The sequence below is a fragment of the Erigeron canadensis genome, chromosome 8 (genome assembly GCF_010389155.1).
Source record: "Erigeron canadensis isolate Cc75 chromosome 8, C_canadensis_v1, whole genome shotgun sequence".
Classification (NCBI taxonomy): Eukaryota; Viridiplantae; Streptophyta; class Magnoliopsida; order Asterales; family Asteraceae; genus Erigeron; species Erigeron canadensis.
This window is the reverse complement of record NC_057768.1, coordinates 26,648,480-26,671,477: the sequence shown is the minus strand read 5'-3', so window position 1 is coordinate 26,671,477 and position 22,998 is coordinate 26,648,480. Positions and strand designations below refer to the sequence as shown.

The window sequence follows — 22,998 nt, the reverse complement described above, 5'->3', positions numbered from 1 at the left end:
CCAATTGTTTTAAACAACAATATATGATAAATTATAATTTTGTTTTATTTTTCTTTCAAAATTGTTGATTTATGAATTATGACCATGTCAAGTCATACCACTTTAGAGTTTAGATTCATCGCAGCTTGTCAAAATTGTACTCTTTTAATGTTTTAACCTAAAAAACGACTTATGTAAACACATTTTTTTCACTGGCCAATACTCTTTTAATCCGTTATACTATAGATGATAAACAATTGAACATAGTCCTCTGAGTCTAGTTAATTTGTTTGGATATTCATAAAATTGTCAAACTCTGATATATATATGTATATTTTCAATAAGTTGTCATATATTCAACGTACAATATCCTAATACATTAATTATTTAATCTGGCACCACTCACTACCAGTCTTTAAAACACCTAATAACCTTCAATCTTCAACTACTCATCCTCAAATCACATTGCTTTCAATCACAACTATTAGTTTATCCCAACTATTAATAGTTCCAACCATATAATGCATTCCAAACTCAATTTTAATTTGAATCATATACGTAATAAATATATAATGAAAACACCCAGCGAAATAAGTCACGGCCACCATCATTTGTTGACCACAAAGTGGTCGATCCGACGCTTAAGTGGGTACATGCTAGTTATATTAATTAGCACAATTTTAAACATACATTGAGAAGGCAGCAGATTCAATAGACATAACTAGTTAATTTCAACTTGAATTAAATCGTAGTTCGGTTTTTTTTTAACAGCGAGTTAGAAGTTAACAGTTAGCATTCGAAACACCATAGTGATATCCAATTGGGCAGTATGCGGTGCTCGAACCACGCATGCCTGTAATGAAACCCATGACTCTCGAAAACCCTCCTAATAATCCACTCCTACAAATGTAGGAAGTGAGATTCGAACCCTGGTGGATTTCCCCAAGGTCATAGACCTTACCAATTGGTTTAACAGGTTTACTAGCTAAGAAGAATGGATAACCAATCCATCATAAGCAAAGAACGCCTATTCAAAACCATTAGAACCCAAATCACATTTTGTAATATCTTATTTACTTGAAACCAGTCATGCTAACGCTTGTTTTGTTGCTCTAATTTCCTATAATCATTACACAAAATATTGCAATAACTTTCATGCAGAGCAACTGAAATCGTGAGTTTTGGCTTCTAAACTAGTCTTAGGAACTTATGAAAAACCTATAATTCAGTTGCAGTAGTTGTTTTATGTTTAACAAGATAAAGAAATCCCGAGCAATGTATGCCAAACTCACTTGCCTGAACGAGCACCGGTATCTGTTGTGGTAGCATTGACTGCACACTGGGAAACATATGGCTTCAGCTGCAAATGTCATGACTCGAGTCAATAAAGAAATTTTTAAATAAGTTAGTGGAGAATTAATTTTTTCGTGTATATTGATCTCTTTCTAGCTATGAGGGACATGTAAAGCATATAGGATCCACAGTCACATATTTAGCTGCTTCAGCATGCCTTTCATGTATTAAAACTTCCCTCTACAATTTTGTTTTAGCATTTGTTTTATATAATAAAGTTCAATCATAATTTTTTTCTAGGTGATCTGAAGAATAAGAATTACAATCACTGTATTAGTACACATATCATCCATAGTACTGTAGATGTTAAGATATCTTCAGAGTGAGAGATCAAAGTTCCTATATGTATATGCATGTGTTCATATTGAATTACCCCAGAAAGCTATAAACAAAGACATAATTAAGCTATAAACAAAGACATAGTTAAGTACCTTGAAATCAGTCAAATCTGGAACCACATAGTTTGGCAACTTCTCTTGCACCACAACATAACCACCTATAAATGTAAAACAACAATAAAAATATGTAACTTTAACACGTCTTAAATGCTATATCTAGAATTTAGAAGAATATGAAACTTTCTAGACCATAAGAACAACTAACCAAGAGTCTTTGGTTATTATATTCAGTTAGCACAAAAAAAAATTCCGATTGTAAATATTAATGGCCACTATATGTATATTTACTAGAAGGTAAAAGGTAAAACAATTCTTCAATATCTTGACACTCTGCTTAAATGCCTTCAAGCCACTAACACAATAACTCTATTGTAAGTCTAGACATATCATGCTATTATTCATTAGTAGACTTTTATCTACCTCATACCCTATAATTAAGGTGAGGCTAAAATCTCATATATTCTTGGTTTTAAAAGGCGCAAAGAGCAAAGGATCCTAAAATACGAGGTGTGAGACATATGGCTTAACAAAGTGCGTCCGAGACATTGCATACATGTATTCCTACGGTCAGTGAGGCATGCACCTCCAAGTCCACCAACCAAGGTGCAACTACAACAACTTCATCAGCTCATAAATGAACTTGCAATGAAATACATTAGAGCTAATAAATCAACTATTAAATAACGCCCATGTATTTTTTGAAAACACAAATCAGAATAGGAGTAACAAACCAACAGTCCTACCACTAGAAATCAATCATCAAAGCAATAGAATCCATTCTAGCTTTCTTCTCGTTCCTTAATCTTCTACTATTGGATAGGCTGTTCAACTTTTAAGCCACATATGTACAAGAATAAAAATAACAAACTTTCAAATCCTTAATCCTTTACCCTGTTCTTCTCTTTTTCATCTAAGGAACCAATATTACTTCACACCTTCAAGTGAACATTTAATTTTATGCCATAAGTAAATTATGAAAAGTTATTGAACGCATTATGTAAATTCATAATTTGATCCAGAGTTCATTGTATTTCTTTAATCAAGTTTCTGAAAAACCTTTTTGGGTAAACTTTGTATTGAAAGTTCTCCGCTGGTGTTAAATTAGCTAAATTGATTCAAAATGAATTATTAGGGATAATATGAGTCCTTCCAATATCAAATCTACTTAATAGGGATTTCAAATCACCATATAGATAAAAAAGATATTCATTCAGCTGGAAAAATGGAAAACTTTTATGCACACAAAGAAGATGACTTGTTGATGATGGAGCACACATGTCATATAATCGATTAATCACAAGAAAAAAAAGTATGAAGTAAATCCACAATAGATAAACATGGTGACAGATACTGTATCAGGAAAGAAAGCTAATATAAAATCCACTGAATCAACCTTCGCATTCTAGGGAGAAGACCATTAGTTTGTACTTTATATGCAAATATAGGGCATAAAAAACATGTGTAGCCTTATCATTAATTATTCATTTTTAACTTCATTTTCAAACCCATTTACACATAAAGCATCAAATACTTCAGAGTCATTCCCCGGTTGAGCTGGATTGGGGACGCACTATAAGGCATAAAAACTTGGATTTAAATAAAGGATTAATCCCCCTACATATAGCTGGTTAATTAAACTGTTAGATAAACTGAAGAACTATCTGTCGAGATTGTTATTAGTTGCTAACTACTTATTTTTTGGGTGGGACTAATTGTATCGTTCAACACATTAGCTTTGGTTCCTACGAAAACATTACATATCAAAACCACCAAAGACAAAAATCCCTACTCTCACGTAAATGAGAAAATCTTGAAACCAAAAAATATAGACTAACGGTAAATTCAGTATATGTAATATGTCAATGGAACAAAAAGAACTTATTGTAGCAACAATCAGCCTAAATTAGTAAACTAAGTCAACTACGTCAGTGGCGGGCACAATTAAGCATGAATAAGCACACGGGGAGAGTAAAAGAGTACACCTTTACGTGTGTGGAAACCGATTGGTTTACAATTCTTGCCCTTGTAGTAATCACGAGGTCCGGACTTGGAAGTAAGAATATTGAGTGAAGATGTTCGTTTCCTTCTATATGCCCGTCCTATTCCAAGTATTAATCCTAACGCCATTTTCGCCTAATCCCTACAATAATCAAGTGAAAACTACATAGCCCCCATTATCTCAAACAATACAAAGATTCATTCAGTATAAACAAATAATTTAACTGAAAATGAAGCTCGTATATCATAACATCTTTTCAAAAATGTTGAGTAACTGAAATAGGAGTAACGAGGTTTTCGCGATTTATAGTCATTGATAGAACAAGATTTTAAAAACCACAAAGCAAATCCTGTAACTAAAATGTGTTTAAACTAGAATAAAAACAATTAGTTGCATTCATTCAGACATTTCATCAAACACTTGGTGGGCAACTATGAAAACAAAGTTAGCACAACAGAGCATAAACTATGATATTATATAAAATTAGTCATATAAGAAAAAAACAATATTCTGAGTAATGTGCAATAAAAATGAATTAGTGACGGAAGGAAGGAAGGATTTTCTGAATGACTGACCGAGTGATGACCGAGAGCCGATGAGGGGTGGAAAATGATTTTCTGATATTGTTGGTTTTTTGAAGGTGAGTTGGGTTAAAGATGAAACAAATTTGGGCTTTTTCTTTAGTTGAGTCTGGGCCTGGAGTTCGGCTTCCTTGTGATGTTTTGATTAATTATTTATTACGAGTAGTTTTTTCTTAAGAATATAACAAAAGAAAATTTTAACAATTCATTATCAGCTTATTAGCTCATTAGTCTTAAAGGGTGTTGATTACATTTTGTGATTATCTAATTCATGCGCTTACATAACGTAAATAAAGAAGAAAAAAAAAACGTTTGACAAAAGAAAATATGATTCAGTTTTGAAAAAGTAAGTTAGACGTACTTTTCCAAAACCCAAAATCTATTTAACAAACACAATTCCAAATCCTTTTAATAAACTATTTGTAATGGCTTTGAGAAAGGGCGCCTTTTAACAAGTGCTTAATAAGCATAAGTATTTACACATAAACTAGCGCAAAAGTTTCCTTTAATTTTCTTTTGAGATGATCAAAATATTTAAGCCAACTTCATTTTCTTACACCTAGATATGATATATGATGATATGTGTTACACTTCCCTCATCTCGTGTATCATTTGGTTATGTGATACTATCACATGAGCTAAGGGATTTGTAAGCACAAATTCTATGACTAAATATCATGTATCATTATGTTAATAACATATAGAGTTAATTTCGGATATATAATAACTAAGGTGTAAGAGACAACCTACATTAACAAGATGTTAGGCTAAAATTCAGTATTTAACTATTGCTAAAAAACGTACCACTAGATAAAACAATTTCTTCCTTTATCTAATATAGCATAATATTTTATAAGAAAATGATTAATCATCTTAAATATTAGTCTAAAAATCCACCTAAAACTATATGAATGTGACAAGTGAATTTCACTTTATCTCTTTCCTAATATTACTCTTCATTTTTCACGTGTCATCATCTTATAAATTTAGAATTAATCATTTCCTATTTAGAAACACATTATGGATTTTTTTTTCTTAAAATGAAATTTAGAAAATCCAATTTATTTCTGAAAGAAGATTCCCTCAAGTTATTTTCCCATCTTGACTTAAGTTGTAGAAATCTTGACCCTTGATTGAAAATTAAAAATCAAGATTCAAAGTCCTTGATTTTCATTCAAAGACCAAAATTATCATAAGTCATGTTAGGATAACTTGAGAGAATCTTTTCCTTTTATTTCTTTAAACAAGTGCTAAATATAATCATTATTTTTCTTCCCTTAAAAAAAAAGAAAGTAAAAGGCACTAAAATAAAACAGAAAAGCCAGGCTAAGGTATGACCTGTAATTGCCGTTAGTTGGCGTCACAGAAACACAAAGCCAACTCTTGACTTTCTTCTTTTTTGTCATTTTTCCATCATATAACGTGCCCCTCATTATAACGGTAACTTCCTATTTAAATTAAACCTTTTAATTAATTCAAACAAAAACATTTAATCCAACGGCTAATAAACACTTTGACCACCACGTGTCCACTAATCCAACCTATATATAACCCCCATAAACCCCATATCCCATATTCATTCATATTCATACTTTACAAAATCCAAATTATATTCATTCACATTTCTCAGATCATCATCAAAAATCTAAAAAAAAATCAATAAATGGCTAATTCAAACACAATTGTTGCGATTTTACTGATCGTCGCGTGTATCGCGGGATCAGTAATCGCGCAACAATCTCCAACCGCATCACCAACTGTTTCCCCAACAGCCACTCCCACAGCCTCACCTCCATCTGTAGTGCCTACGTCATCACCCACCGAATCGCCACCTGCACCACCTACTTCTTCTCCTCTTGCTCCGTCGTCTCCTACTGCAATGCCGCCTGCCGTCTCCACCAGTACTCCTACCGGCTCCCCGACGGATTCTCCGTCGTCTGCTAGCTTCAACAGAGTTGCTGGATCTGTTGCCGTGGTTGCCTTAGCCGCTGCTTTCGTTTTGTAGAGTTGTTTTCATGATTTTTGTTACACATTGAGCGACTGTTTTTTCGATTTATTGTGATTCTATATTGATTATTTGTTGTATGATCGATTATTAATCGACGTGATGTTTTTATTATTATCATTATATATGATTTTATTTTTCTATATATTGATTTAATCATTCGTATAAATTTTGCCTTTTTTTCTAAGTTGTTATTGAATTAATTATAAATGTTTAGTCATTTGTTACACTTTGTTGGCTCGGCTAGTTTAATAGTTACTGCGTTAATCGCGTCGAATAAATTTTCATAATTGTCTGATAACGATTTGTTAGTGTTCAAGCTCGAGTTAGACGACCCTATTTAGTTATTTCTTAAATATGAGTTTGATTAAAGTCCGATAAAAATAAACTTACTTAAAAGGTAAAAATCCTATAAAAGTATAAAACTATTATATCTAGGTTCGTGTGACTTGTTAAAGTTCATCAGAGTTTAAGCTCGTAATTTAGACATGTGATGTTGGCCGTGGTTCAAGGATGGAGACATGTGAGACTTGCTACAATTTCACCTGCAATTGTGGCATTTGATTGAAATGTGAAAGGAATAAAAATTGGAATTGGTGGTGTCAAGTTTACAAAATGCTTTACAGAATGAATCAAGTGTGTGTATACATGTGAAATAATTGATAGGCCCATGTGAAAATAATTGAAGTTGGACTTTAAAAATAGTTCTATTATAAAGTTAGATTTCATGAAAGAAGCTGTCTTAACCATTTTCGGAACTTTAATGGAACTTACGAATAAGACTTGATCAATGGTACACCCGATTCATGATACCCCGCCCGATCATATTTCAATACCAAATCGCTAATTAAGGAGAAAACCCAATGTTTTTTTAAAAAATCCTCTTGTGAGATTTTAAGCGAGTACCTTATAATACCATTAAGTCTTATCTCCACACTAAGATGACACCAGATTTAAGAACAAATCTTATAATTTCTCTTTTTTTAAATTTTTTTTTTTTTAAAGGTTATAATTTCTCTATTTATTTCCACAAAGTAATTCTTTTATTGAAATTCTTACAAAGTGTTTTGAATTTCATAGCTGCTTTGTCATGGACTCATGGCCATGGCCCATGGGCCTTCATCTTATTTGGGTTTCTGTTGGATTTTTTGCACCTTATAGACATTCCTTGTAAAATTGTAATGTTATTATTATAGAGTTATAGCAAGGGATAAGTATCCTGTAATGTAACAAACTTTAGACGAATGTCTATAGTAGGAAATAACTAAATTTGTGTATATTGTATGTAAACAACTTTAAAAAATGTTTATTGTATGTAAGAAAACATACGTGACAACCATATAGAGGTGTCACTTGTCTGATTTTAATTGGTTGAATACATTTTCTTACATACAATAAACATTATTTTCGAGTTGTTTACATACAATACACACAACTTTAGTTATTTCCTACTATAAACATTCGTTCAAAGTTTGTTACATTCCAAGATACTTATCCTTTATAATAATTATAATATCACGTTTTGCTTTTATATAATGTATATATATATATGAAAGGTACATATGATTCTATGAAAGTTTTCACAAAAAAGTTATACTAATTAATGACAATGAGATTGAATATTTCATTGACATACAAATAAATGACACCCTAAATATGTAGTCAAATATAAAATATCACAAGCTCAATAAAACTTGCTAGTTTTTCTAGCAAGTACTTGGATTAGTACAAGGTTTGGATTGATATTTATTTTTGTATAGTTTTGATATAGTTGAATGGAGTAACTGAGAACCTAAAAAAATGGTAGTGGTAAGTGGGCTTTTCTTATAATTTTGGACATGTTCAGTTTTCTAGTGGTATATATCTTGGTGAACTTGTTTAAGTCTTGGTTCATATTGTCAGGTTTTGACAGTTTCTGAATGTTGACACTTTAGTCTCTAGACTTCAAAGCTCAAAAAAACTGATCATTTTTAACTTTTGAATGTTAAATGAAACTATGACAATTGTCGACGATACTTTTTTTTTTGAACAGCGATACTTTGATACAAGAAATAATCTCAACAATATATCGTGCCAAGTTGAACCGGGTCACTTCATTTGGGTTGAGTAGAAATAACTCATTGTTGATTCATTCCATTGAGTTGGATTGTGCCAGCAATTTCATCTTGTTTTTCGGTTAAAGGATTACCCACAAAATTCCAATCATTTTAACAATAATTTCATCTTGATAGATAAAGCTACAAAGTACAAACAAAGCTTTGGCCATATCTATTTGACTATTTGGACACTGATTTCACTTGTTATTCAACTTTTGTTGGTCACCAGTGGTTTAGTGATATACTCTATCAGTCTCAGTTTTCGGTTCTAGTTCAAAATCTAAGTCTAGGCATTGCTAGTTAAACATGGATGATGAGAAGTTCGATTCAAATATATGCAAAAGCTTACTTTGTGTTTGCATTTGATGTATTATAGGGATCTTGGCTCATTTAAGCCACTCAAGTTTGGTGAGATTCATGTTGGGTGCATATCCAAATCCAAAATTGGAAATGTTTAGATATTAATGTAGATACATATATATGGTAATGGGCTACTTTCTCGATTGGTTTAGAGTGAAACTTCATTGAACTTATGTGTCCAACGTCCAGGATTGATGTTTTAAGTTTGGAAAATGTCAAGGGCGGTATTTAAAGTGCATAGAAAAATTATATCTTTCATATTAAAATGATAATTATACAGTTAATTATTTAATGTCTTTTAACTATGTTTGGCAAAACCCATTAAGTTTATGTCCTATCAAGTAAAATCTAATAATAATTGCTTGTTATTTTCAAGTAAATACTCAACCCTGGTTTCTTGAAAACAAAGATATATAATTAATGTGGTAGGTTGTTCTATCTTTCGATCTTTTGACATATCACTAACCACGAACTTCTTTTCAAAGAAAAAGGCTAACTTTTTTCTTTCTTTTTATGTTTCAAGGATCGAAGGTTGTTTCATTATAATTAAATGAGAGATGATTTATACACCATTTTTTTAGTCGTACAGTATTAAACGTGCTTTGAGAGATTCACGTGTCAGACTAAAAAAGGTGGTGTATGGAACTATGGATCACCTCCCTAAATAAATAAATGATACGAGTCGTATATATCTAGTGATTGTAAGTACTATTTAGATGTATCAAATATGTTGATATATTTAGGTGGAATCTTAATTACTTTCAAATTTCTCAAAGGGACTTATTTATCATCATGCAGTAAGCATCAACAGAACACTATCTAAGTAGAAGATAAATTTATAAAATTTCCGATATCAAACAATCCAATAATCACAATGGGATAAAATACACAATGCAAATACATAATAAAATAAAAAGTGTCAAATAAATGCCATAAGAAATAAGAAGAAATAAAGAGCACTGCCTCTATCCTGGCTAGAAAACTCAAGCAATAATCAATTGAGACAAGAATGCAACCAAACTGAAAACAACAGCCGCAAACGTTGACAAGGCCAGAGATGAGCTATCAACTGGAAGGTTATTAGTCCCGGTTACTGCGTTGGGGTTAGGAAGGGTAGTCCCAAAAGGAGTCGTGATGGGAGAATCGGCTGTTATGGTTGATGGAGCGGCTAAAGGAGCTCCTAAGGGGCTCCCGTTGCTCGTAACATCAATGGTTAGTTTCATACCGCCGCTACAATGTCCCATGATACCACATATGAAGTAATGGGACCCGGTTGTGTTTAGAAGGATGGTGGTGGTGCCAGAATTGTAAGACGCGATGGAATTGCCAATCGCGCAGGTTGTGTAGTCGCTTGAGCTCACTAGATCCACTGTGTGGCTACTATCGTAGTTGAACACTAGACAAAAAACATAACAAAGTTAGTAAATAAGTAAATGTATATTTTTTTTCTTTTACTCATTTGGGTTTTGCTAAACAAAACCTTAATGATTGTAGTTAAGGTTTATTAAATAGTTTTATACTTATCATAAAATTCAGGGATATATGCACTTTTGATATAAAAAGATATATATATTTTTCTATGCACGCTAAGTGCAGTCTTAAAGGTTGCACTTAACATAACGTAAGGGTAAACATTTGGACAAATTGCTTACCAAGTTTATCTCCGACTTTAAAAGTTTTGTCACTAGCCCAAGTCGCGTAATCAATGCTTAATGCCCAACCAGCCGAGTCTCCGACTGTATAAACCTTTGCGGAACTAAAGGTAATGCAACTCAATGTTACCATCAATAATGCTACCAATACAAGACTATAATTAGTTGCCATTTTGGTGTGTTTTGTAAGAAATGTGAGTACTAAACATGAGAGGGATGATACTTATATAAGAAAGTGTGAAGAGGGGAATGGTTTAAAAGTTGTGGAGTGAGTAGGACGATGCTTGGTTTGGTTCACTCACTACGTCTATATGTGGGTTGTATCTATATGTAAAGGTTGACACTTGTAAAAGTACAAAGTTCCATCCAACAAACATAGAAAATTAGGAAAGGTCAATCATTATTTTTGGTAATTTTTGATATTAAGAGAAATGATTTGTACTTGGAGTATCTGCGATATAGAAAAATAAAGAGCTAGATTAATAAAATACATTTACGCCAACAAAGTGGGATCGAGATGACATATGGGTTACATCACACTGTAGAGAATTAAGCGTTTTATGAATAAAAAAGTTTAGAATACTATTCGTGACTCATGAATTTAACATTTGGAAGTTGGAACAGTTTAAGATTAGAAGTAAGAATGATGCAACATTTATTCATTGAAAAGGAACCCTCAACGTGGTATTAACGAGGATCAACTTTATTAATGTTTATATTTATAGAGTTTGTTATTGTTAAAATTTATAGAATTTGTTAAACATTATGCTTTTAAGGCTATGTTTATATTAAGTCATACAAGAATAGCTTTCTTTTGGGAATTAATTTTAGAGAATAATTATTTTTCCATGTCATATTTATTGTATGTTAACAATATCTTCTAACAATATTCTAAATTTGTTATTAGCAATAGACAGCGTATTTTACAGTTACATAAGGATAAGTTTTTTTTTCCTCGTTATGAAATAATTTAATTTTTTCAATATTATAAGATTGAACAACCACATGAGAAAATTCATGTGACGCGGGGTCTACAATACATAACCAACAACCGCACCTCCTAGCTTTTGTCCGTACTCCTCTTTTCCCCTTGATAAAAGTTTTAAATTTTTTTCCAGTTTTAATGACATCGAACAAATACTTTTGGTAATTTTTCATGCGGTTAATAGTTGATAAAATTCAGTATTTTTATAATACTCTTTTTAGATGGAAAATGATTTTTCCCCCTAATTAGTTATAAATTAAGTTAAAGTTATAAGTATAACTTAACGCATCACCAACTAATAATGGTGACAACAATATGTAAACCTACATTTTCCTAAAAAATATCATTTCATTATTGAAAGATGACTTAGTTTTAGTTCCAACAAAAAGGATTAAACACAGCCAAAACCGACTATAGGAAACATCCATGATTATGAATTGGATAAAATATAATCCATTTAGATCCGTTTTGATTAGATAACTTTATTATATAAGCTAAGACTAAATTTTCACCAACCCTAAATCTTAGGGTTGTTTGGTTAACCGAATTCAAAAGAACTTAGTGGAAATGAATATGAAATTATGTTTCTATTTATGTTAATATTGGGGTTTGAATCATTAACATACACTTGTCGTTAAAAAAAAAAAAGTTAAAGAAAAAATTCTAAATTTCTTTCCATCACATTCCATTAAATTCTTCAAAGTAAGGTTTGGTTACACAAAAACATTAGCATGAACATGTATTCGCTTAAATACAATATAATTAAGTTGCCATCAATGTAGGTCTAATGAGTTATTCATTAAACAGATATATAAAGCAACACAATGAGTCATTAATAATGTGTCCAAAACCATTAAGCAAAACTATTACAACTCACTGTCTAATTAGGAGCAGAATTTGAAATCTCAACTTCATTTAATTTCTAAAAGCATAATCCAATATGACAAACCGAGAAGAGCAAGGGTTGGTTCATTTGAGACACATGACTATGGACCATGTTGAGTGACTCAAATGGGAACCTGGGTTAGGGCAGTTTAGAGATATATATACAATCAGAGAATAATGGTTTATACACATTTGGTACACAGATTTTTATAAACAATCTTCTTAAAGTAATTTCCTAAATTGATTCTAAGCACATTTCTTGGTCAAGATGTATATCCGAGTACAATCAAGAATTTTCTAACAAATTGAAATTGAATATGTCTACTAAATTCCAAAATGTATATACTTTACAAGTGAATTCAGTACTGATTGTGCTCTAATTTTATAACTTGAACAGGTATAACTCGTTTGTTCATATGGCACAATAAACCTATGGACCAAGATTGACCACGGTGAACCATGAGACTATGAGAGTGTCAAATTGACGAATTGGGTGCTTGGTCAGAGTCAAGAGCCTTTTTCCATCCGGTTTTCATGTCGACCAGTTCATAATCAATATCTTGACAATAGTTTCAGTTTGATGAGGTTGGGTTCTCATACAAAGCTATTGAACACCTTTAGTTGATCAGTAGCAAGTCCAGAAATGTTTATTATCGCATGTAGTTATTTATTACGACAAGAAACGTTTTTCATCAGAAGGTACACAATAATAACACTATTTTTTATTTTTTTTTGCAGATAGCCTCCATTTTCGTTACAACATCTTAAAGGAATTAACCCCATGTTTACTATCATAACTTTAACAATCTAATATACTAAAACAAAATTGGGGACAATTAAAATCCAGACCTATTGGTCAAGCGATTGAGTTCCAACTTCAGCTGTTTGTGCTTTCTCTCCTTCAGGTTCTGATTTGGTTGATTCATCCTTTGATGCAAGTGCCTTTTTTGTAGCTTGCCTAAGAAATTGTTTACTAGGTGAGACTCGAATAGCCCTTCCCATAAACACCTACAACACATTACAAGCAACAAGAGTTGTCAAACTAAGCAATTCTGAGGCATTAAACATGTGCTTTTCTCATGCAACTAACTTGGCTGCTTTTGATTATAATTCTTTAAATCTATTATTATTATTATGTCTAATTTGTGTAGTATGTATGATAAAAAAAAAAAAAAACAGAAATAATACGAAAAAGCAAAAAAGAAAACACTAATCTATTAAAATAACAATCTATTGCTAAATAAAACATTACAGGAATTTGTAAATATCTGGAGGCATTTCTGAGCAGCTTTCGACCATTTTGACCCATATGACCGAAACACTTCATTTTAGGTAAGTTTTACCCATTTAGTCCATTTGAGATGTAATATAATCCAGATTGACTCATGTAGTAAATGAAAATAATTTATCAACTCTAAAATGAGATTAGTCAAAGGATTTACCTTCCCTTGAAAAGCAGAAAGAGCATCCTCGGCCTCCTGCTTAGTATTAAACGAGACAAAACCATAACCAGCAGAACCTCGTGGGTTTTCTTTAAATATAATCTCCGCAGATACAACATTAGGATTTTCAGCACTGAAGAGCTCCTTTAGGTCTTTCGATCTTGCTTGATATGGTAAATTTGCAACAAATAAGTTGTGTACAGGAACTGTCCTTGGTTGTGCAGGGGCAGAAGGTGTTTTTGTCTTCTTAGGCTTTGCCCAAGTGAGGTTTAGAGGTCTCCCCATAAATTCCTAAATCCCACAAAGATATAACTACATAAGATTGAAGTTTGTTTTAAAAAATCATAAGGAAATGCATATTGAACATCTTTGCTCTAAAGAATGTGATAATTTCATCATCATAGTACCAAAATTCCCTTATCAAACTATCTCAAAGATAGCCTAGTGGTATAGAAGTCTAGATGAAAAACAGGTTTAAAACCTCATTGGGTAAACCTCTTCGGATGGCCAAGAATGAAATTCGGAAACGACCACAGGAATACCGGTTAGGCCATGTCCATTAGAGCCAAAGGCGACTCTTCCCCCAGCCAGAAGCCCAGAACAGGGAACCCTCTTAGTAACCCGTTTGGACTTCCACACCACAAGAGAAAGAAGAAAAGGTTTGATCTTTAGTTCTTTACAAATGATGTGACTTTCACAGTCATATATATCTTCTTCTCAATAGCAAGTAATAAGATTTCATGTTTATGCTAGAAGAAAGTGATGAATTTGACTTTTGTAGTCAAAAGAGAGGTAAAAAGACATCATCTTTAAGCCAAAAGTGATACGTTTGAATTCTCTACCTGAACATTTCTCGTAACCATACAGCAAAATTCAACCATCAGGATCTAACGTATGTTATATTTCAAAATATTCTTCAACAAATACAGATATCAAGTGGACTTGAATCAACACCACCATTATACTAGTCTTTTTTGGACCAGAAATTTTCCTAGAGTAGATCCCGCGAGGTTTGTACAAAAGGCATAGGAAAGGAAGTCGGAAGTGCTTGATAAGTAGCAGCCATTTTACATAACTGATCGCAAACAATTAAATAAAAATAACAACTTCAACTACAAAGGCATTGATTTTAGGATATTTAGCAGTGAAACATTTCTATTTCTATATACATTATACTTACATACGATTGAAGATTTGTAAAAGCTGCCAATGCTTCCTCATGCGAACCCATGGAAACAAACACTAAACCTCGGTTTTTGGTTTTGCTGAACATTGAAACCTGAATAAGGATAAGCAAACTCAATTAATCCACAACAATTAAATACATTAAATTTTTTTTACTAAATAGCCTTTAAGCATTCATATAAGAAAGATTGCATAGAAAAACTACAACAAATGAAAATTTGAAATACATGTAGTAAAACTATTGTATTAAATAGGATGGATAGGAATTCAGACTCTACAAGTACTCCAAACAGAAACAAAAAACCAAAAAGAAAAAGAAAAGAGGTGGTTGCTTTCCCATAAAATATCAGAGTTTGGCCTGCCACATAGTATTAGGTGGCCAGTTGCTCTAATGTATGAACACCTCAACAATAACATAGCTTTACAAATATCTTACGACATTAGTCAAGTGGTTCAGATATCATTCATAAATCACATATATTAAAGAAATATTGTGGATCAAATCAAAGCATTGATCCCAATGGTCATATATATAGATTCCAGATCTAAGTTGCACCAACAGAATAAGCAAAGGATGCAGATACATGAATATATGTAGGTGTATCTGCACATATTAACATATATGTGCACAATATAACAACTTCAGAGTTTCTAACTCAGCGCTAAAGTAAAAGTACACCTCTCATATCTTTAGTTCGCTGCCTCTACAAGCAGATATATGGATTGTGTAAGACATAAAGTTTTGACGATTAGAGGCTTTTTGGACATTCGATGAGTGCTTGAATGATTATTTCACTTCATTTTAGAGTGTTAAATCAGATCATGACGATGACTTTGTGATTTATCTTAAGAAAACTAATTACTGAGATTACCAAAGTTTTACTGAAATAACCCTTACTTTAGTAGTATGATTCATCAAGTTGTAATAATCTCTGTGAGAAGTCACATCCAAACATCCCATAATATATAAAAAAAAAAAAACTAGAAACTAAGAATGTAAGCATTTGAGAATTTAACTATTTCTACTAATAGAAGTTAGCCAAACAACCAAACTGCAATTGTGCATACAAATTAACAAGTACTGCACTGCCAATCATTTGAGGGCAGAGTTGCAGAGCAGGAAACTTGGGTTTTGTTAATCAACAAAGCAAATAACAAGAAATGAGAGAAAGTACAAGACAAGGTGGTTATATATGATCCTCGTAATCGGCTAACCAAAAACCGGATATATCTTTACGTCGATTTATGAAAAGTTTACATGCCAGAAAACCTAACTAGGAATGTTTACAACCATAAAAGTCAAGGAAACGTAATGGGTCAAACTCTATATAGGATACAATTATTTCCAAAAGGTCCATTCCAATTAAACCTTTAGGTGGCCATTTGGTTATTATAATATACTCTTATTTGGTAGATAGAAACTTGAATTTTCTTGACATATTAGGTTAACATAGAAAATTCTAAATTCCATTCCACCAAATTCTGAACCAAATGGCCCCTAAAATTACACCGTGGATTTGACAACTTTCATTAAGGGTGGTCAGATTATAATTCCATTCCAACACTACTAAGTCATAATCTAATCAAAGTAAATTGATAAGGCTGAACGGAGTGGGTGTGAAAAAGAGGCGAACCTCCCCTTTGTCCCCCGGAGTTTGCCGGTAACACCGGCCCCAAGGGGTGAACCCCACGTCCAGCGAACCCTCAAGGTCACCCATTTGCTTGTTTCTTGTTGACTTGGCACGGAAAAAAAAGGATGTTGGGAGGGGGGGGGACCAATGTAAAAGTGCCACATGGCACAAGTCGCCCCATTCTCTAAAATCCACCCATTTCCACCTTTTTTTAAGGCAACTCTTCCTACCCCACATGCCGCATGGCACCCTCCCTCCATCACCACTCCACTCAGTCTAAGCTCAACCACCTACCCAGCAAGTGGTTATGTGTCCTATATGTTGGGGAAATTCGAGATAACAAACAGATAACCGGATACAAATCAATCTTTGAAGGCACGTGATCGCTTTCAGATTGAATCAATTTGGCGGTTCACCCAAACTATTCAATCGGATACAATCAAAGATTAAGAATTTACTGTGTGGATGTGTTTGAGAGAGAAGAACCAAAGAAAAAGAAAAGAATGATCAGAACCTTTTACATACGGGACATATATTGATATATATATCTGTTGGCCCATAAAACTGCATAAACGGCAGTTAACAATATGGGTTTTTCGAGTTGCCACATTTGGTCCCTCAAGTTCCGAAAATTAAATTTTCGGAGGGATTTTCAATATAGCAATATGTCGGAAATAAAAAATTTCCGCCAGGGGATCTGCCCCTTGGACCCCGCTCCCAGGGGCGCTGCCCCCGGAACCCCGTACCTGCCCCTAAGGTACTCCACACCACCAATCCTATATGATGTATTATTATGACGTTATTGATCAAACAAGTTTATCCAATTACACTAAAATATCCAACACTATAGAACGGGTGTCGGGTAACATAAACAAGAAAAACTTGATCCGTTTAACTAATCTCGATTTGCGCATATATACTAGTTAATACTTAAGGGAGGTGCTGTAATTGGGCTGGAAATCCACCTACTCCTAAACTACCCGAACGCCTAGAATGAAACCCAGGACTCTCGAATTCTACAAATACACTAAGAAGAAAATAACTAACCTCAATATCAACAACAGTACCATACTTTTCGAATAGAGGGCGGATATCATCAGCAGTACATGTCCAATTCACATTTTGAGCTAACAATCTTGTTTTCGAAAACTCTTCTTCTTGTTGTTGTTGTTGTGAAGTTGAGTTGTCAGCTTGTGTTGTGGCGGCGGATGAATGTATTTGGAAATTAGGAGGTGGTGGTGATGATTTGATAAAGAAGCGATTGGGTTGTAGTGAACAAGTAGAAGAAGGTATAGATATAGAATTATTATTGTGTTGGAATAAGAAATGGTGGGGGTTTTGTTGGTTAGATGATGATGAGAAGAAGGCAGTTGAAGAAGGAAAACATACAAAACGAAGTAACGCCATTTTTCTAACAAGAAGAAAGTTTTGTGTAAAACCCCAACCTCTTCTCTTCTCTCTGTTTTTGATAAGGGAGTTGTATGTTTTTGTGTTTTTTCAAGAGTGGATAAGGGCCAAAACCTTTCCTTAATTTTTATAAACTTTTTTTTTTATATATATATTTTTAAAGTGAACTTCATTCAAAAGTATCGGCCAAAGTGGCGATACCAATCAAACATACAACGTTTATGTACAAATACTATGTCATAAATCTACACCAACTATCCCAAGTGATATTTATATTTTTCTTTCTATTACTATACCAAATAAAAGCCAATGATTTTATGTCTTGTATAATTTTCTCGATCTTGACTTGAACATTTGAAAACCTCGCTTCATTTCTAGCATTCCAAATACACCAACACGCAACCATGATGATCCCCTCAGAACCTTTTTTTCCTTCTTCCCGAGACCAACATTCTCATGAATCTCAATGAGATCTTTAGTTGAAAAAACAAAGAACGGTGTCGCCTTGCACCACTAGCTAACGAAAGTCCAAACTAAATTAACCAATTCACACCAACAAAAAAGGTGATCCACTGATTCCGCATACTCCCCACATAGGATACAAAGTCCATCTCCAAAATACTATTTCTAATAATTTATTCAGTTTTAAGGTAATTGGCAACCCCAAATTAGTGTTACTCAATTCTATAGTTTAATTTTATACCTATTACTATCATGAAACCTATTCGGCGGTCTCAGGATCGTAATCCTGGCTCCGCCATTGTGAAATATATAAAAATAATAAAAGGAGAAGAGGATTAAGAAAATAGATTTTTGATACGATAAAAAAAAACTCACAAGTCACAAGGTTGTTTTGTTTGCTTGAATTGAATGAAATAACGATGTAATGAAATGAATAAATGATAATTAAACGACCGTATTATTGAGTTATACAGTCAAGATTTCCTACATGAAACAACAAACATATATATATATATATATATATATATATATATATATATATATGTATTATATAGGAAAAAGTTCATGTGAAAACCATTTGGATTAGAAAAACCATTAAAACCTTTAAATTATAACTTGATGTTCATAATCATATGTGAATGGTATATATGAACAAATTCATTCATATATGAACGAATTAAGTATACTTAATAACCTTATGTTCATCTATGAATGGTTTCACATAAACTTTACCATATGTATGTATATGTAAATTAAGGCAAGAGTTAAGTTGTAATTTCAAAGGTATGTCTGCATATATGTATGAAACTTAAAATTTTAAGTTTGTCATTGGTCAAACTTTGGTCAAATGCATGGTTTGTTTTATATTTATTTTCTCTATATTGACCAGGTGGGTAATGGTCAAATGCATGATTAATCACCTGGCTACACCCTCTTCATTTTCTTAAATGCGGGCTATGGGTGCTATTCGGACTACCAATGGTTAACCCATACGATTCAGATGGCTTCTTCATTACTATTTGCAATAGCATTGGTTAAATTGCATTTACACTCTATTGCAGGGACGGCTGGAGTGGAGTCAGTTGTCCGCACTCCAATTTTAGTACAATGTAATTTTTTAAAATTTAAATATTATATTTGTAAATTTTTTTGTAAATATAAGAAAAAATAAGTAGGAAATAAATATAAATGTTACATGTTACATTCATTGTCAACTTGTTATAAACTTATTATTTAGATGTCATTGGTTATCGAGCATTAATTTTAATATAGATTTTCTCATTAAGAAATTAAAAAAACTCGAGTTGTTTTGATTTTTAATAAAAAGAATGAAGTATAGTTAAGAAAAAAACTTTCGTTGTTTGAATATGTAAATGTGTAGTACATTATAGTGGAACTGTTTATAGAAATGTATTTTCTTTCAAATTATTATATATATTTATCACAAACAATAAATTATAATTATCATAATGTAGAGAATATATATATATATATATACAAGCTAATTATATCCAAAGAAGTATATTTGTTGGGTTTCTTGCATTATATGACTGAATATGTTTTAATTTAATAAGACATTGTTCGATACGTGTGGTCATTATTTATTAAAAAAACTAGTATTTTTAAATACGAGTGTTAGACCCGGTGTTAATAACAAATTCTTTTGAGGGTCCATTTTCTATTTTCAAGCTAGGACCCTTTTTTTTCATTCTCGGATACGACTGTTATAAGTATGACAAACAACTTTTATTTTTGCCCCCTCGCAAAAAATTTCCTGGCTCCTTCTCTGCTCTATTGAGTTCTTTATTTAACATCTCGTGAGTCTAATCCGAAGGTGAAGATTGGGCTTATTATTAGTGTTTTTCATTATCCTCACCACATTAGTCTTGACAGTTGCTCACACCCAAAAAGAAAGGTCGATAATTGTCAGGGTATTAGCTACTTTAGCTGATATTGTGACACAATATAAGCCTTTCGATGTTATGGTTTGTATATATGATCCCACACTTACTTTTATATCAGCTAAAGTAGCTAGTACCCCGACAATTATCGACCTTTCCTTTTGGGTGTGAGTAAATGTCAAGACTAATGTGGTGAGGATAATGAAAAACACTAATAATAAGGCCAATCTTCACCTTCGGATTAGACTCACGAGATGTCAAATAACAAACACGATAGAGTGTAGATGCTATTACACCCATGCCATTGCAAATAGTAATTAAGAAGCCATCTGGATCGTATGGGTTGACCATTGGTAGTCTGAATAGAACCCATAGCCCGCATTTAAGAAAAATGAAGAGGATGTAACCAGGTGATTCATCATCCTCCATCAATCCCTTAATCTTTCTTTGATTGAACATTACCCACCTGGTCAATATAAAGAAAATATATATAAAACATAACTCAAACCATGCATTTGACCAAAGTTTGACCAATGACAAACTTAGATATTTAAGTTTCATACATAAATGCAAACATATTTTTGAGATCACAACTTAACTCTTGCCTTAATTTACATATAAGGTTTATGTGAAAATCTTTTATATATGAACATAAGGTTATTAAGTATACTTCATTCGTTCATATATGAACGAATTTGTTCACATATACCATTCACATATGATTATGAACATCAAGTTATAATTTAAAGGTTTTTATGGATTTTCTAATCCAAATGGTTCTCACATCAACATTTTCCTATATATATGTGTGTGTATAATATATAGTATATGACTATATGTATACTAAAATCAGTTTGGAATAAACATATATACGCTGATATACATATACTTATAGATATATATATGCACGTATATGTATATGCATCTATAGGTACTAAAGTAACTTACACAGGCGAAAATGCGTACTGGATGTAAGACATCACAATTCCTGAGAATATCAACAATATAACCGGATTAAAATGCAGAAACAGGATGAGATAACCGAATCATCAATCCTATAATAACATATTTAGCTCGTAATTTAATCTGACTAAAATCAGTTAATCATATACCAGCCTATATAGATAGTATAATCTGAGGTTCGAGAGTGAAATGAGCTTACCGATAATGGCAACAGCCATTTGAGCTTCTTCTTCATAATCCATTGCAGATCGAAATGGCAGTAGATATATAGAGAATGTATGTATATGTGTAATGGTGTGTGCGCGCGAGTGAGAAGAGTTAGACCGTTGAAATGACATGTTAGAAAAGTATAAAAGATTTATAGAGCCATGGGTAAGAGAGAAATGGGTGAAAATAGTGAGTGTGTGTGCTCAAAACCTGCTACGGATATTAAGTTTTTAAAAATACATTTGATCATAATTATTAAATATTTGCTGCAAAGAAAGTGATATGGAAAGAGTGCGTGCAGAGAGATCAGAAGTAGACCCCATGAAACCAATTAATCATAGATCGATTGGTACCGCCACTATGGGACTATATAGGCCCACAAATGAAAGCTGTAAGTCATAGGTTCAAATCTTGTCAAAGGCAAGAGCAGAAACTATATTTAGTGATCCATGTGTGAGAATGGTGAGTCACTGGACATGAGTTCTATGCGGTGTGTGCTCTAGGTACCAAAATGGTACATGGAACCAGAGGTTTTTTTTTAGGAGACCCCATAAAAACGCATACCAATTAATAATGTACTCCTTTTAGTCCAAAGATGGTCAAGTATTGTACCTCTCTTTTATCCCTACTCCCTCCTCTTTTGGTGAATACTCTTTTTCTTTCTTCTTGTAGCATACTGTGAAGGAGGCGGGAGAGAGGGATAGTGATGATCTAAATTCAAAACAAGTAAATATTGGGATAATCATATAAGAAAGGGACATATTTGAAATGTATATAATTTGCAAATTTTTATTCAACCCAAAATCAAACAATCAAGAATAACAAAGATATTTATATTATTGATTTATTTTATTTATATGAATGATTTAAGCAATACAGAAAATTGGTTACAATGAGAACTAATATCAAGACGATATTGATTTTAAAAAAAATCTAATCATATGAATAAATCTAAGAGCATCACGTATGGATGTAGGATGCAGAACCATTTAGAATGTCATCTCAGCGCCACATCAGTTTTTGTCATTTCATCAACTTTAGACAGTTATGGATGCAGAACCACCCAGAACGCTGAACATCACTTTTTTATTTATTTAATATATCACCTATATTATTTTTTTAAATTATGTTTTCTCCAATAATGTACTAATAATGTACTTAGTTACTAATAATAGGAACAAGGCATTGAAAATAAAAAATAAAATGTATTAATCTTTTATTATATTAAATCACAGTTGCTCTAATAACTTATTAACCAGTTATAACTCTCGATTTTTTCAAATTTAATTACTACATTAATAATCTACCATACTACAGTTAAAATATACTACATTAGATTAAACCACCACGTTATGCGGGACTGACTGAGAACGTAAATAAAAAAATAACTGATAATTACATTATTATTCATAATTTATGATAATATAAAAAATAGTCAATTTACAACTGATGCAAATAATAAAATTATAATTTATAAATATATATATATATATATATATATATATAT

At 32.4% G+C, this 22,998-nt stretch overlaps 4 protein-coding genes across 4 annotated transcripts; 1 reads left to right on the top strand and 3 right to left on the bottom strand.

The window, feature by feature from the left end:
* Positions 1–1,019: 1,019 nt before the first annotated feature.
* On the bottom strand, positions 1,020–4,406 carry LOC122579491 (39S ribosomal protein L41-A, mitochondrial-like). Its single transcript, XM_043751673.1, has 4 exons — positions 4,305–4,406; positions 3,713–3,870; positions 1,764–1,828; positions 1,020–1,339 (listed from the first exon to the last, which is right to left on the bottom strand). The coding sequence occupies exons 2-4, from the start codon at positions 3,855–3,857 to the stop codon at positions 1,268–1,270; spliced, it is 282 nt and encodes a 93-aa protein (XP_043607608.1). The 5' UTR covers positions 3,858–3,870; positions 4,305–4,406; the 3' UTR covers positions 1,020–1,267.
* Positions 4,407–5,881: 1,475 nt separating this feature from the next.
* Positions 5,882–6,458, top strand: LOC122580147 (classical arabinogalactan protein 5-like). The gene has a single exon (XM_043752418.1). The coding sequence runs from the start codon at positions 5,974–5,976 to the stop codon at positions 6,313–6,315; it is 342 nt and encodes a 113-aa protein (XP_043608353.1). The 5' UTR covers positions 5,882–5,973; the 3' UTR covers positions 6,316–6,458.
* Positions 6,459–9,695: 3,237 nt separating this feature from the next.
* On the bottom strand, positions 9,696–10,601 carry LOC122580598 (blue copper protein-like). The gene is made up of 2 exons (XM_043752863.1): positions 10,424–10,601; positions 9,696–10,167 (listed from the first exon to the last, which is right to left on the bottom strand). The coding sequence occupies exons 1-2, from the start codon at positions 10,593–10,595 to the stop codon at positions 9,755–9,757; spliced, it is 585 nt and encodes a 194-aa protein (XP_043608798.1). The 5' UTR covers positions 10,596–10,601; the 3' UTR covers positions 9,696–9,754.
* Positions 10,602–12,993: 2,392 nt separating this feature from the next.
* On the bottom strand, positions 12,994–18,033 carry LOC122578305 (RNA-binding protein 28). Its single transcript, XM_043750238.1, has 4 exons — positions 17,599–18,033; positions 14,916–15,014; positions 13,736–14,026; positions 12,994–13,301 (listed from the first exon to the last, which is right to left on the bottom strand). The coding sequence occupies exons 1-4, from the start codon at positions 17,956–17,958 to the stop codon at positions 13,143–13,145; spliced, it is 909 nt and encodes a 302-aa protein (XP_043606173.1). The 5' UTR covers positions 17,959–18,033; the 3' UTR covers positions 12,994–13,142.
* Between the last annotated feature and the right edge of the window lie 4,965 nt (positions 18,034–22,998).

Bases quoted from the DNA above. Each gene is read 5' to 3' on its own strand.
- LOC122580147 (XM_043752418.1), top strand. From the start codon at position 5,974: ATGGCTAATTCAAACACAATTGTTGCGATTTTACTGATCGTCGCGTGT.
- LOC122579491 (XM_043751673.1), bottom strand. From the start codon at position 3,857: ATGGCGTTAGGATTAATACTTGGAATAGGACGGGCATATAGAAGGAAA. The intron at 1,829-3,712 runs GTGTACTCTTTT...TTACATTTATAG, and splicing joins CGGTTTCCACACACGTAAAG to GTGGTTATGTTGTGGTGCAA. The intron at 1,340-1,763 runs GTACTTAACTAT...TGACATTTGCAG, and splicing joins CAGATTTGACTGATTTCAAG to CTGAAGCCATATGTTTCCCA.
- LOC122578305 (XM_043750238.1), bottom strand. From the start codon at position 17,958: ATGGCGTTACTTCGTTTTGTATGTTTTCCTTCTTCAACTGCCTTCTTC. The intron at 14,027-14,915 runs GTAAGTATAATG...TGTGGGATTTAG, and splicing joins TTACAAATCTTCAATCGTAT to GAATTTATGGGGAGACCTCT. The intron at 13,302-13,735 runs GTAAATCCTTTG...AATGTGTTGTAG, and splicing joins TTTCTGCTTTTCAAGGGAAG to GTGTTTATGGGAAGGGCTAT.
- LOC122580598 (XM_043752863.1), bottom strand. From the start codon at position 10,595: ATGGCAACTAATTATAGTCTTGTATTGGTAGCATTATTGATGGTAACA. The intron at 10,168-10,423 runs GTAAGCAATTTG...TTTTTTGTCTAG, and splicing joins TAAAGTCGGAGATAAACTTG to TGTTCAACTACGATAGTAGC.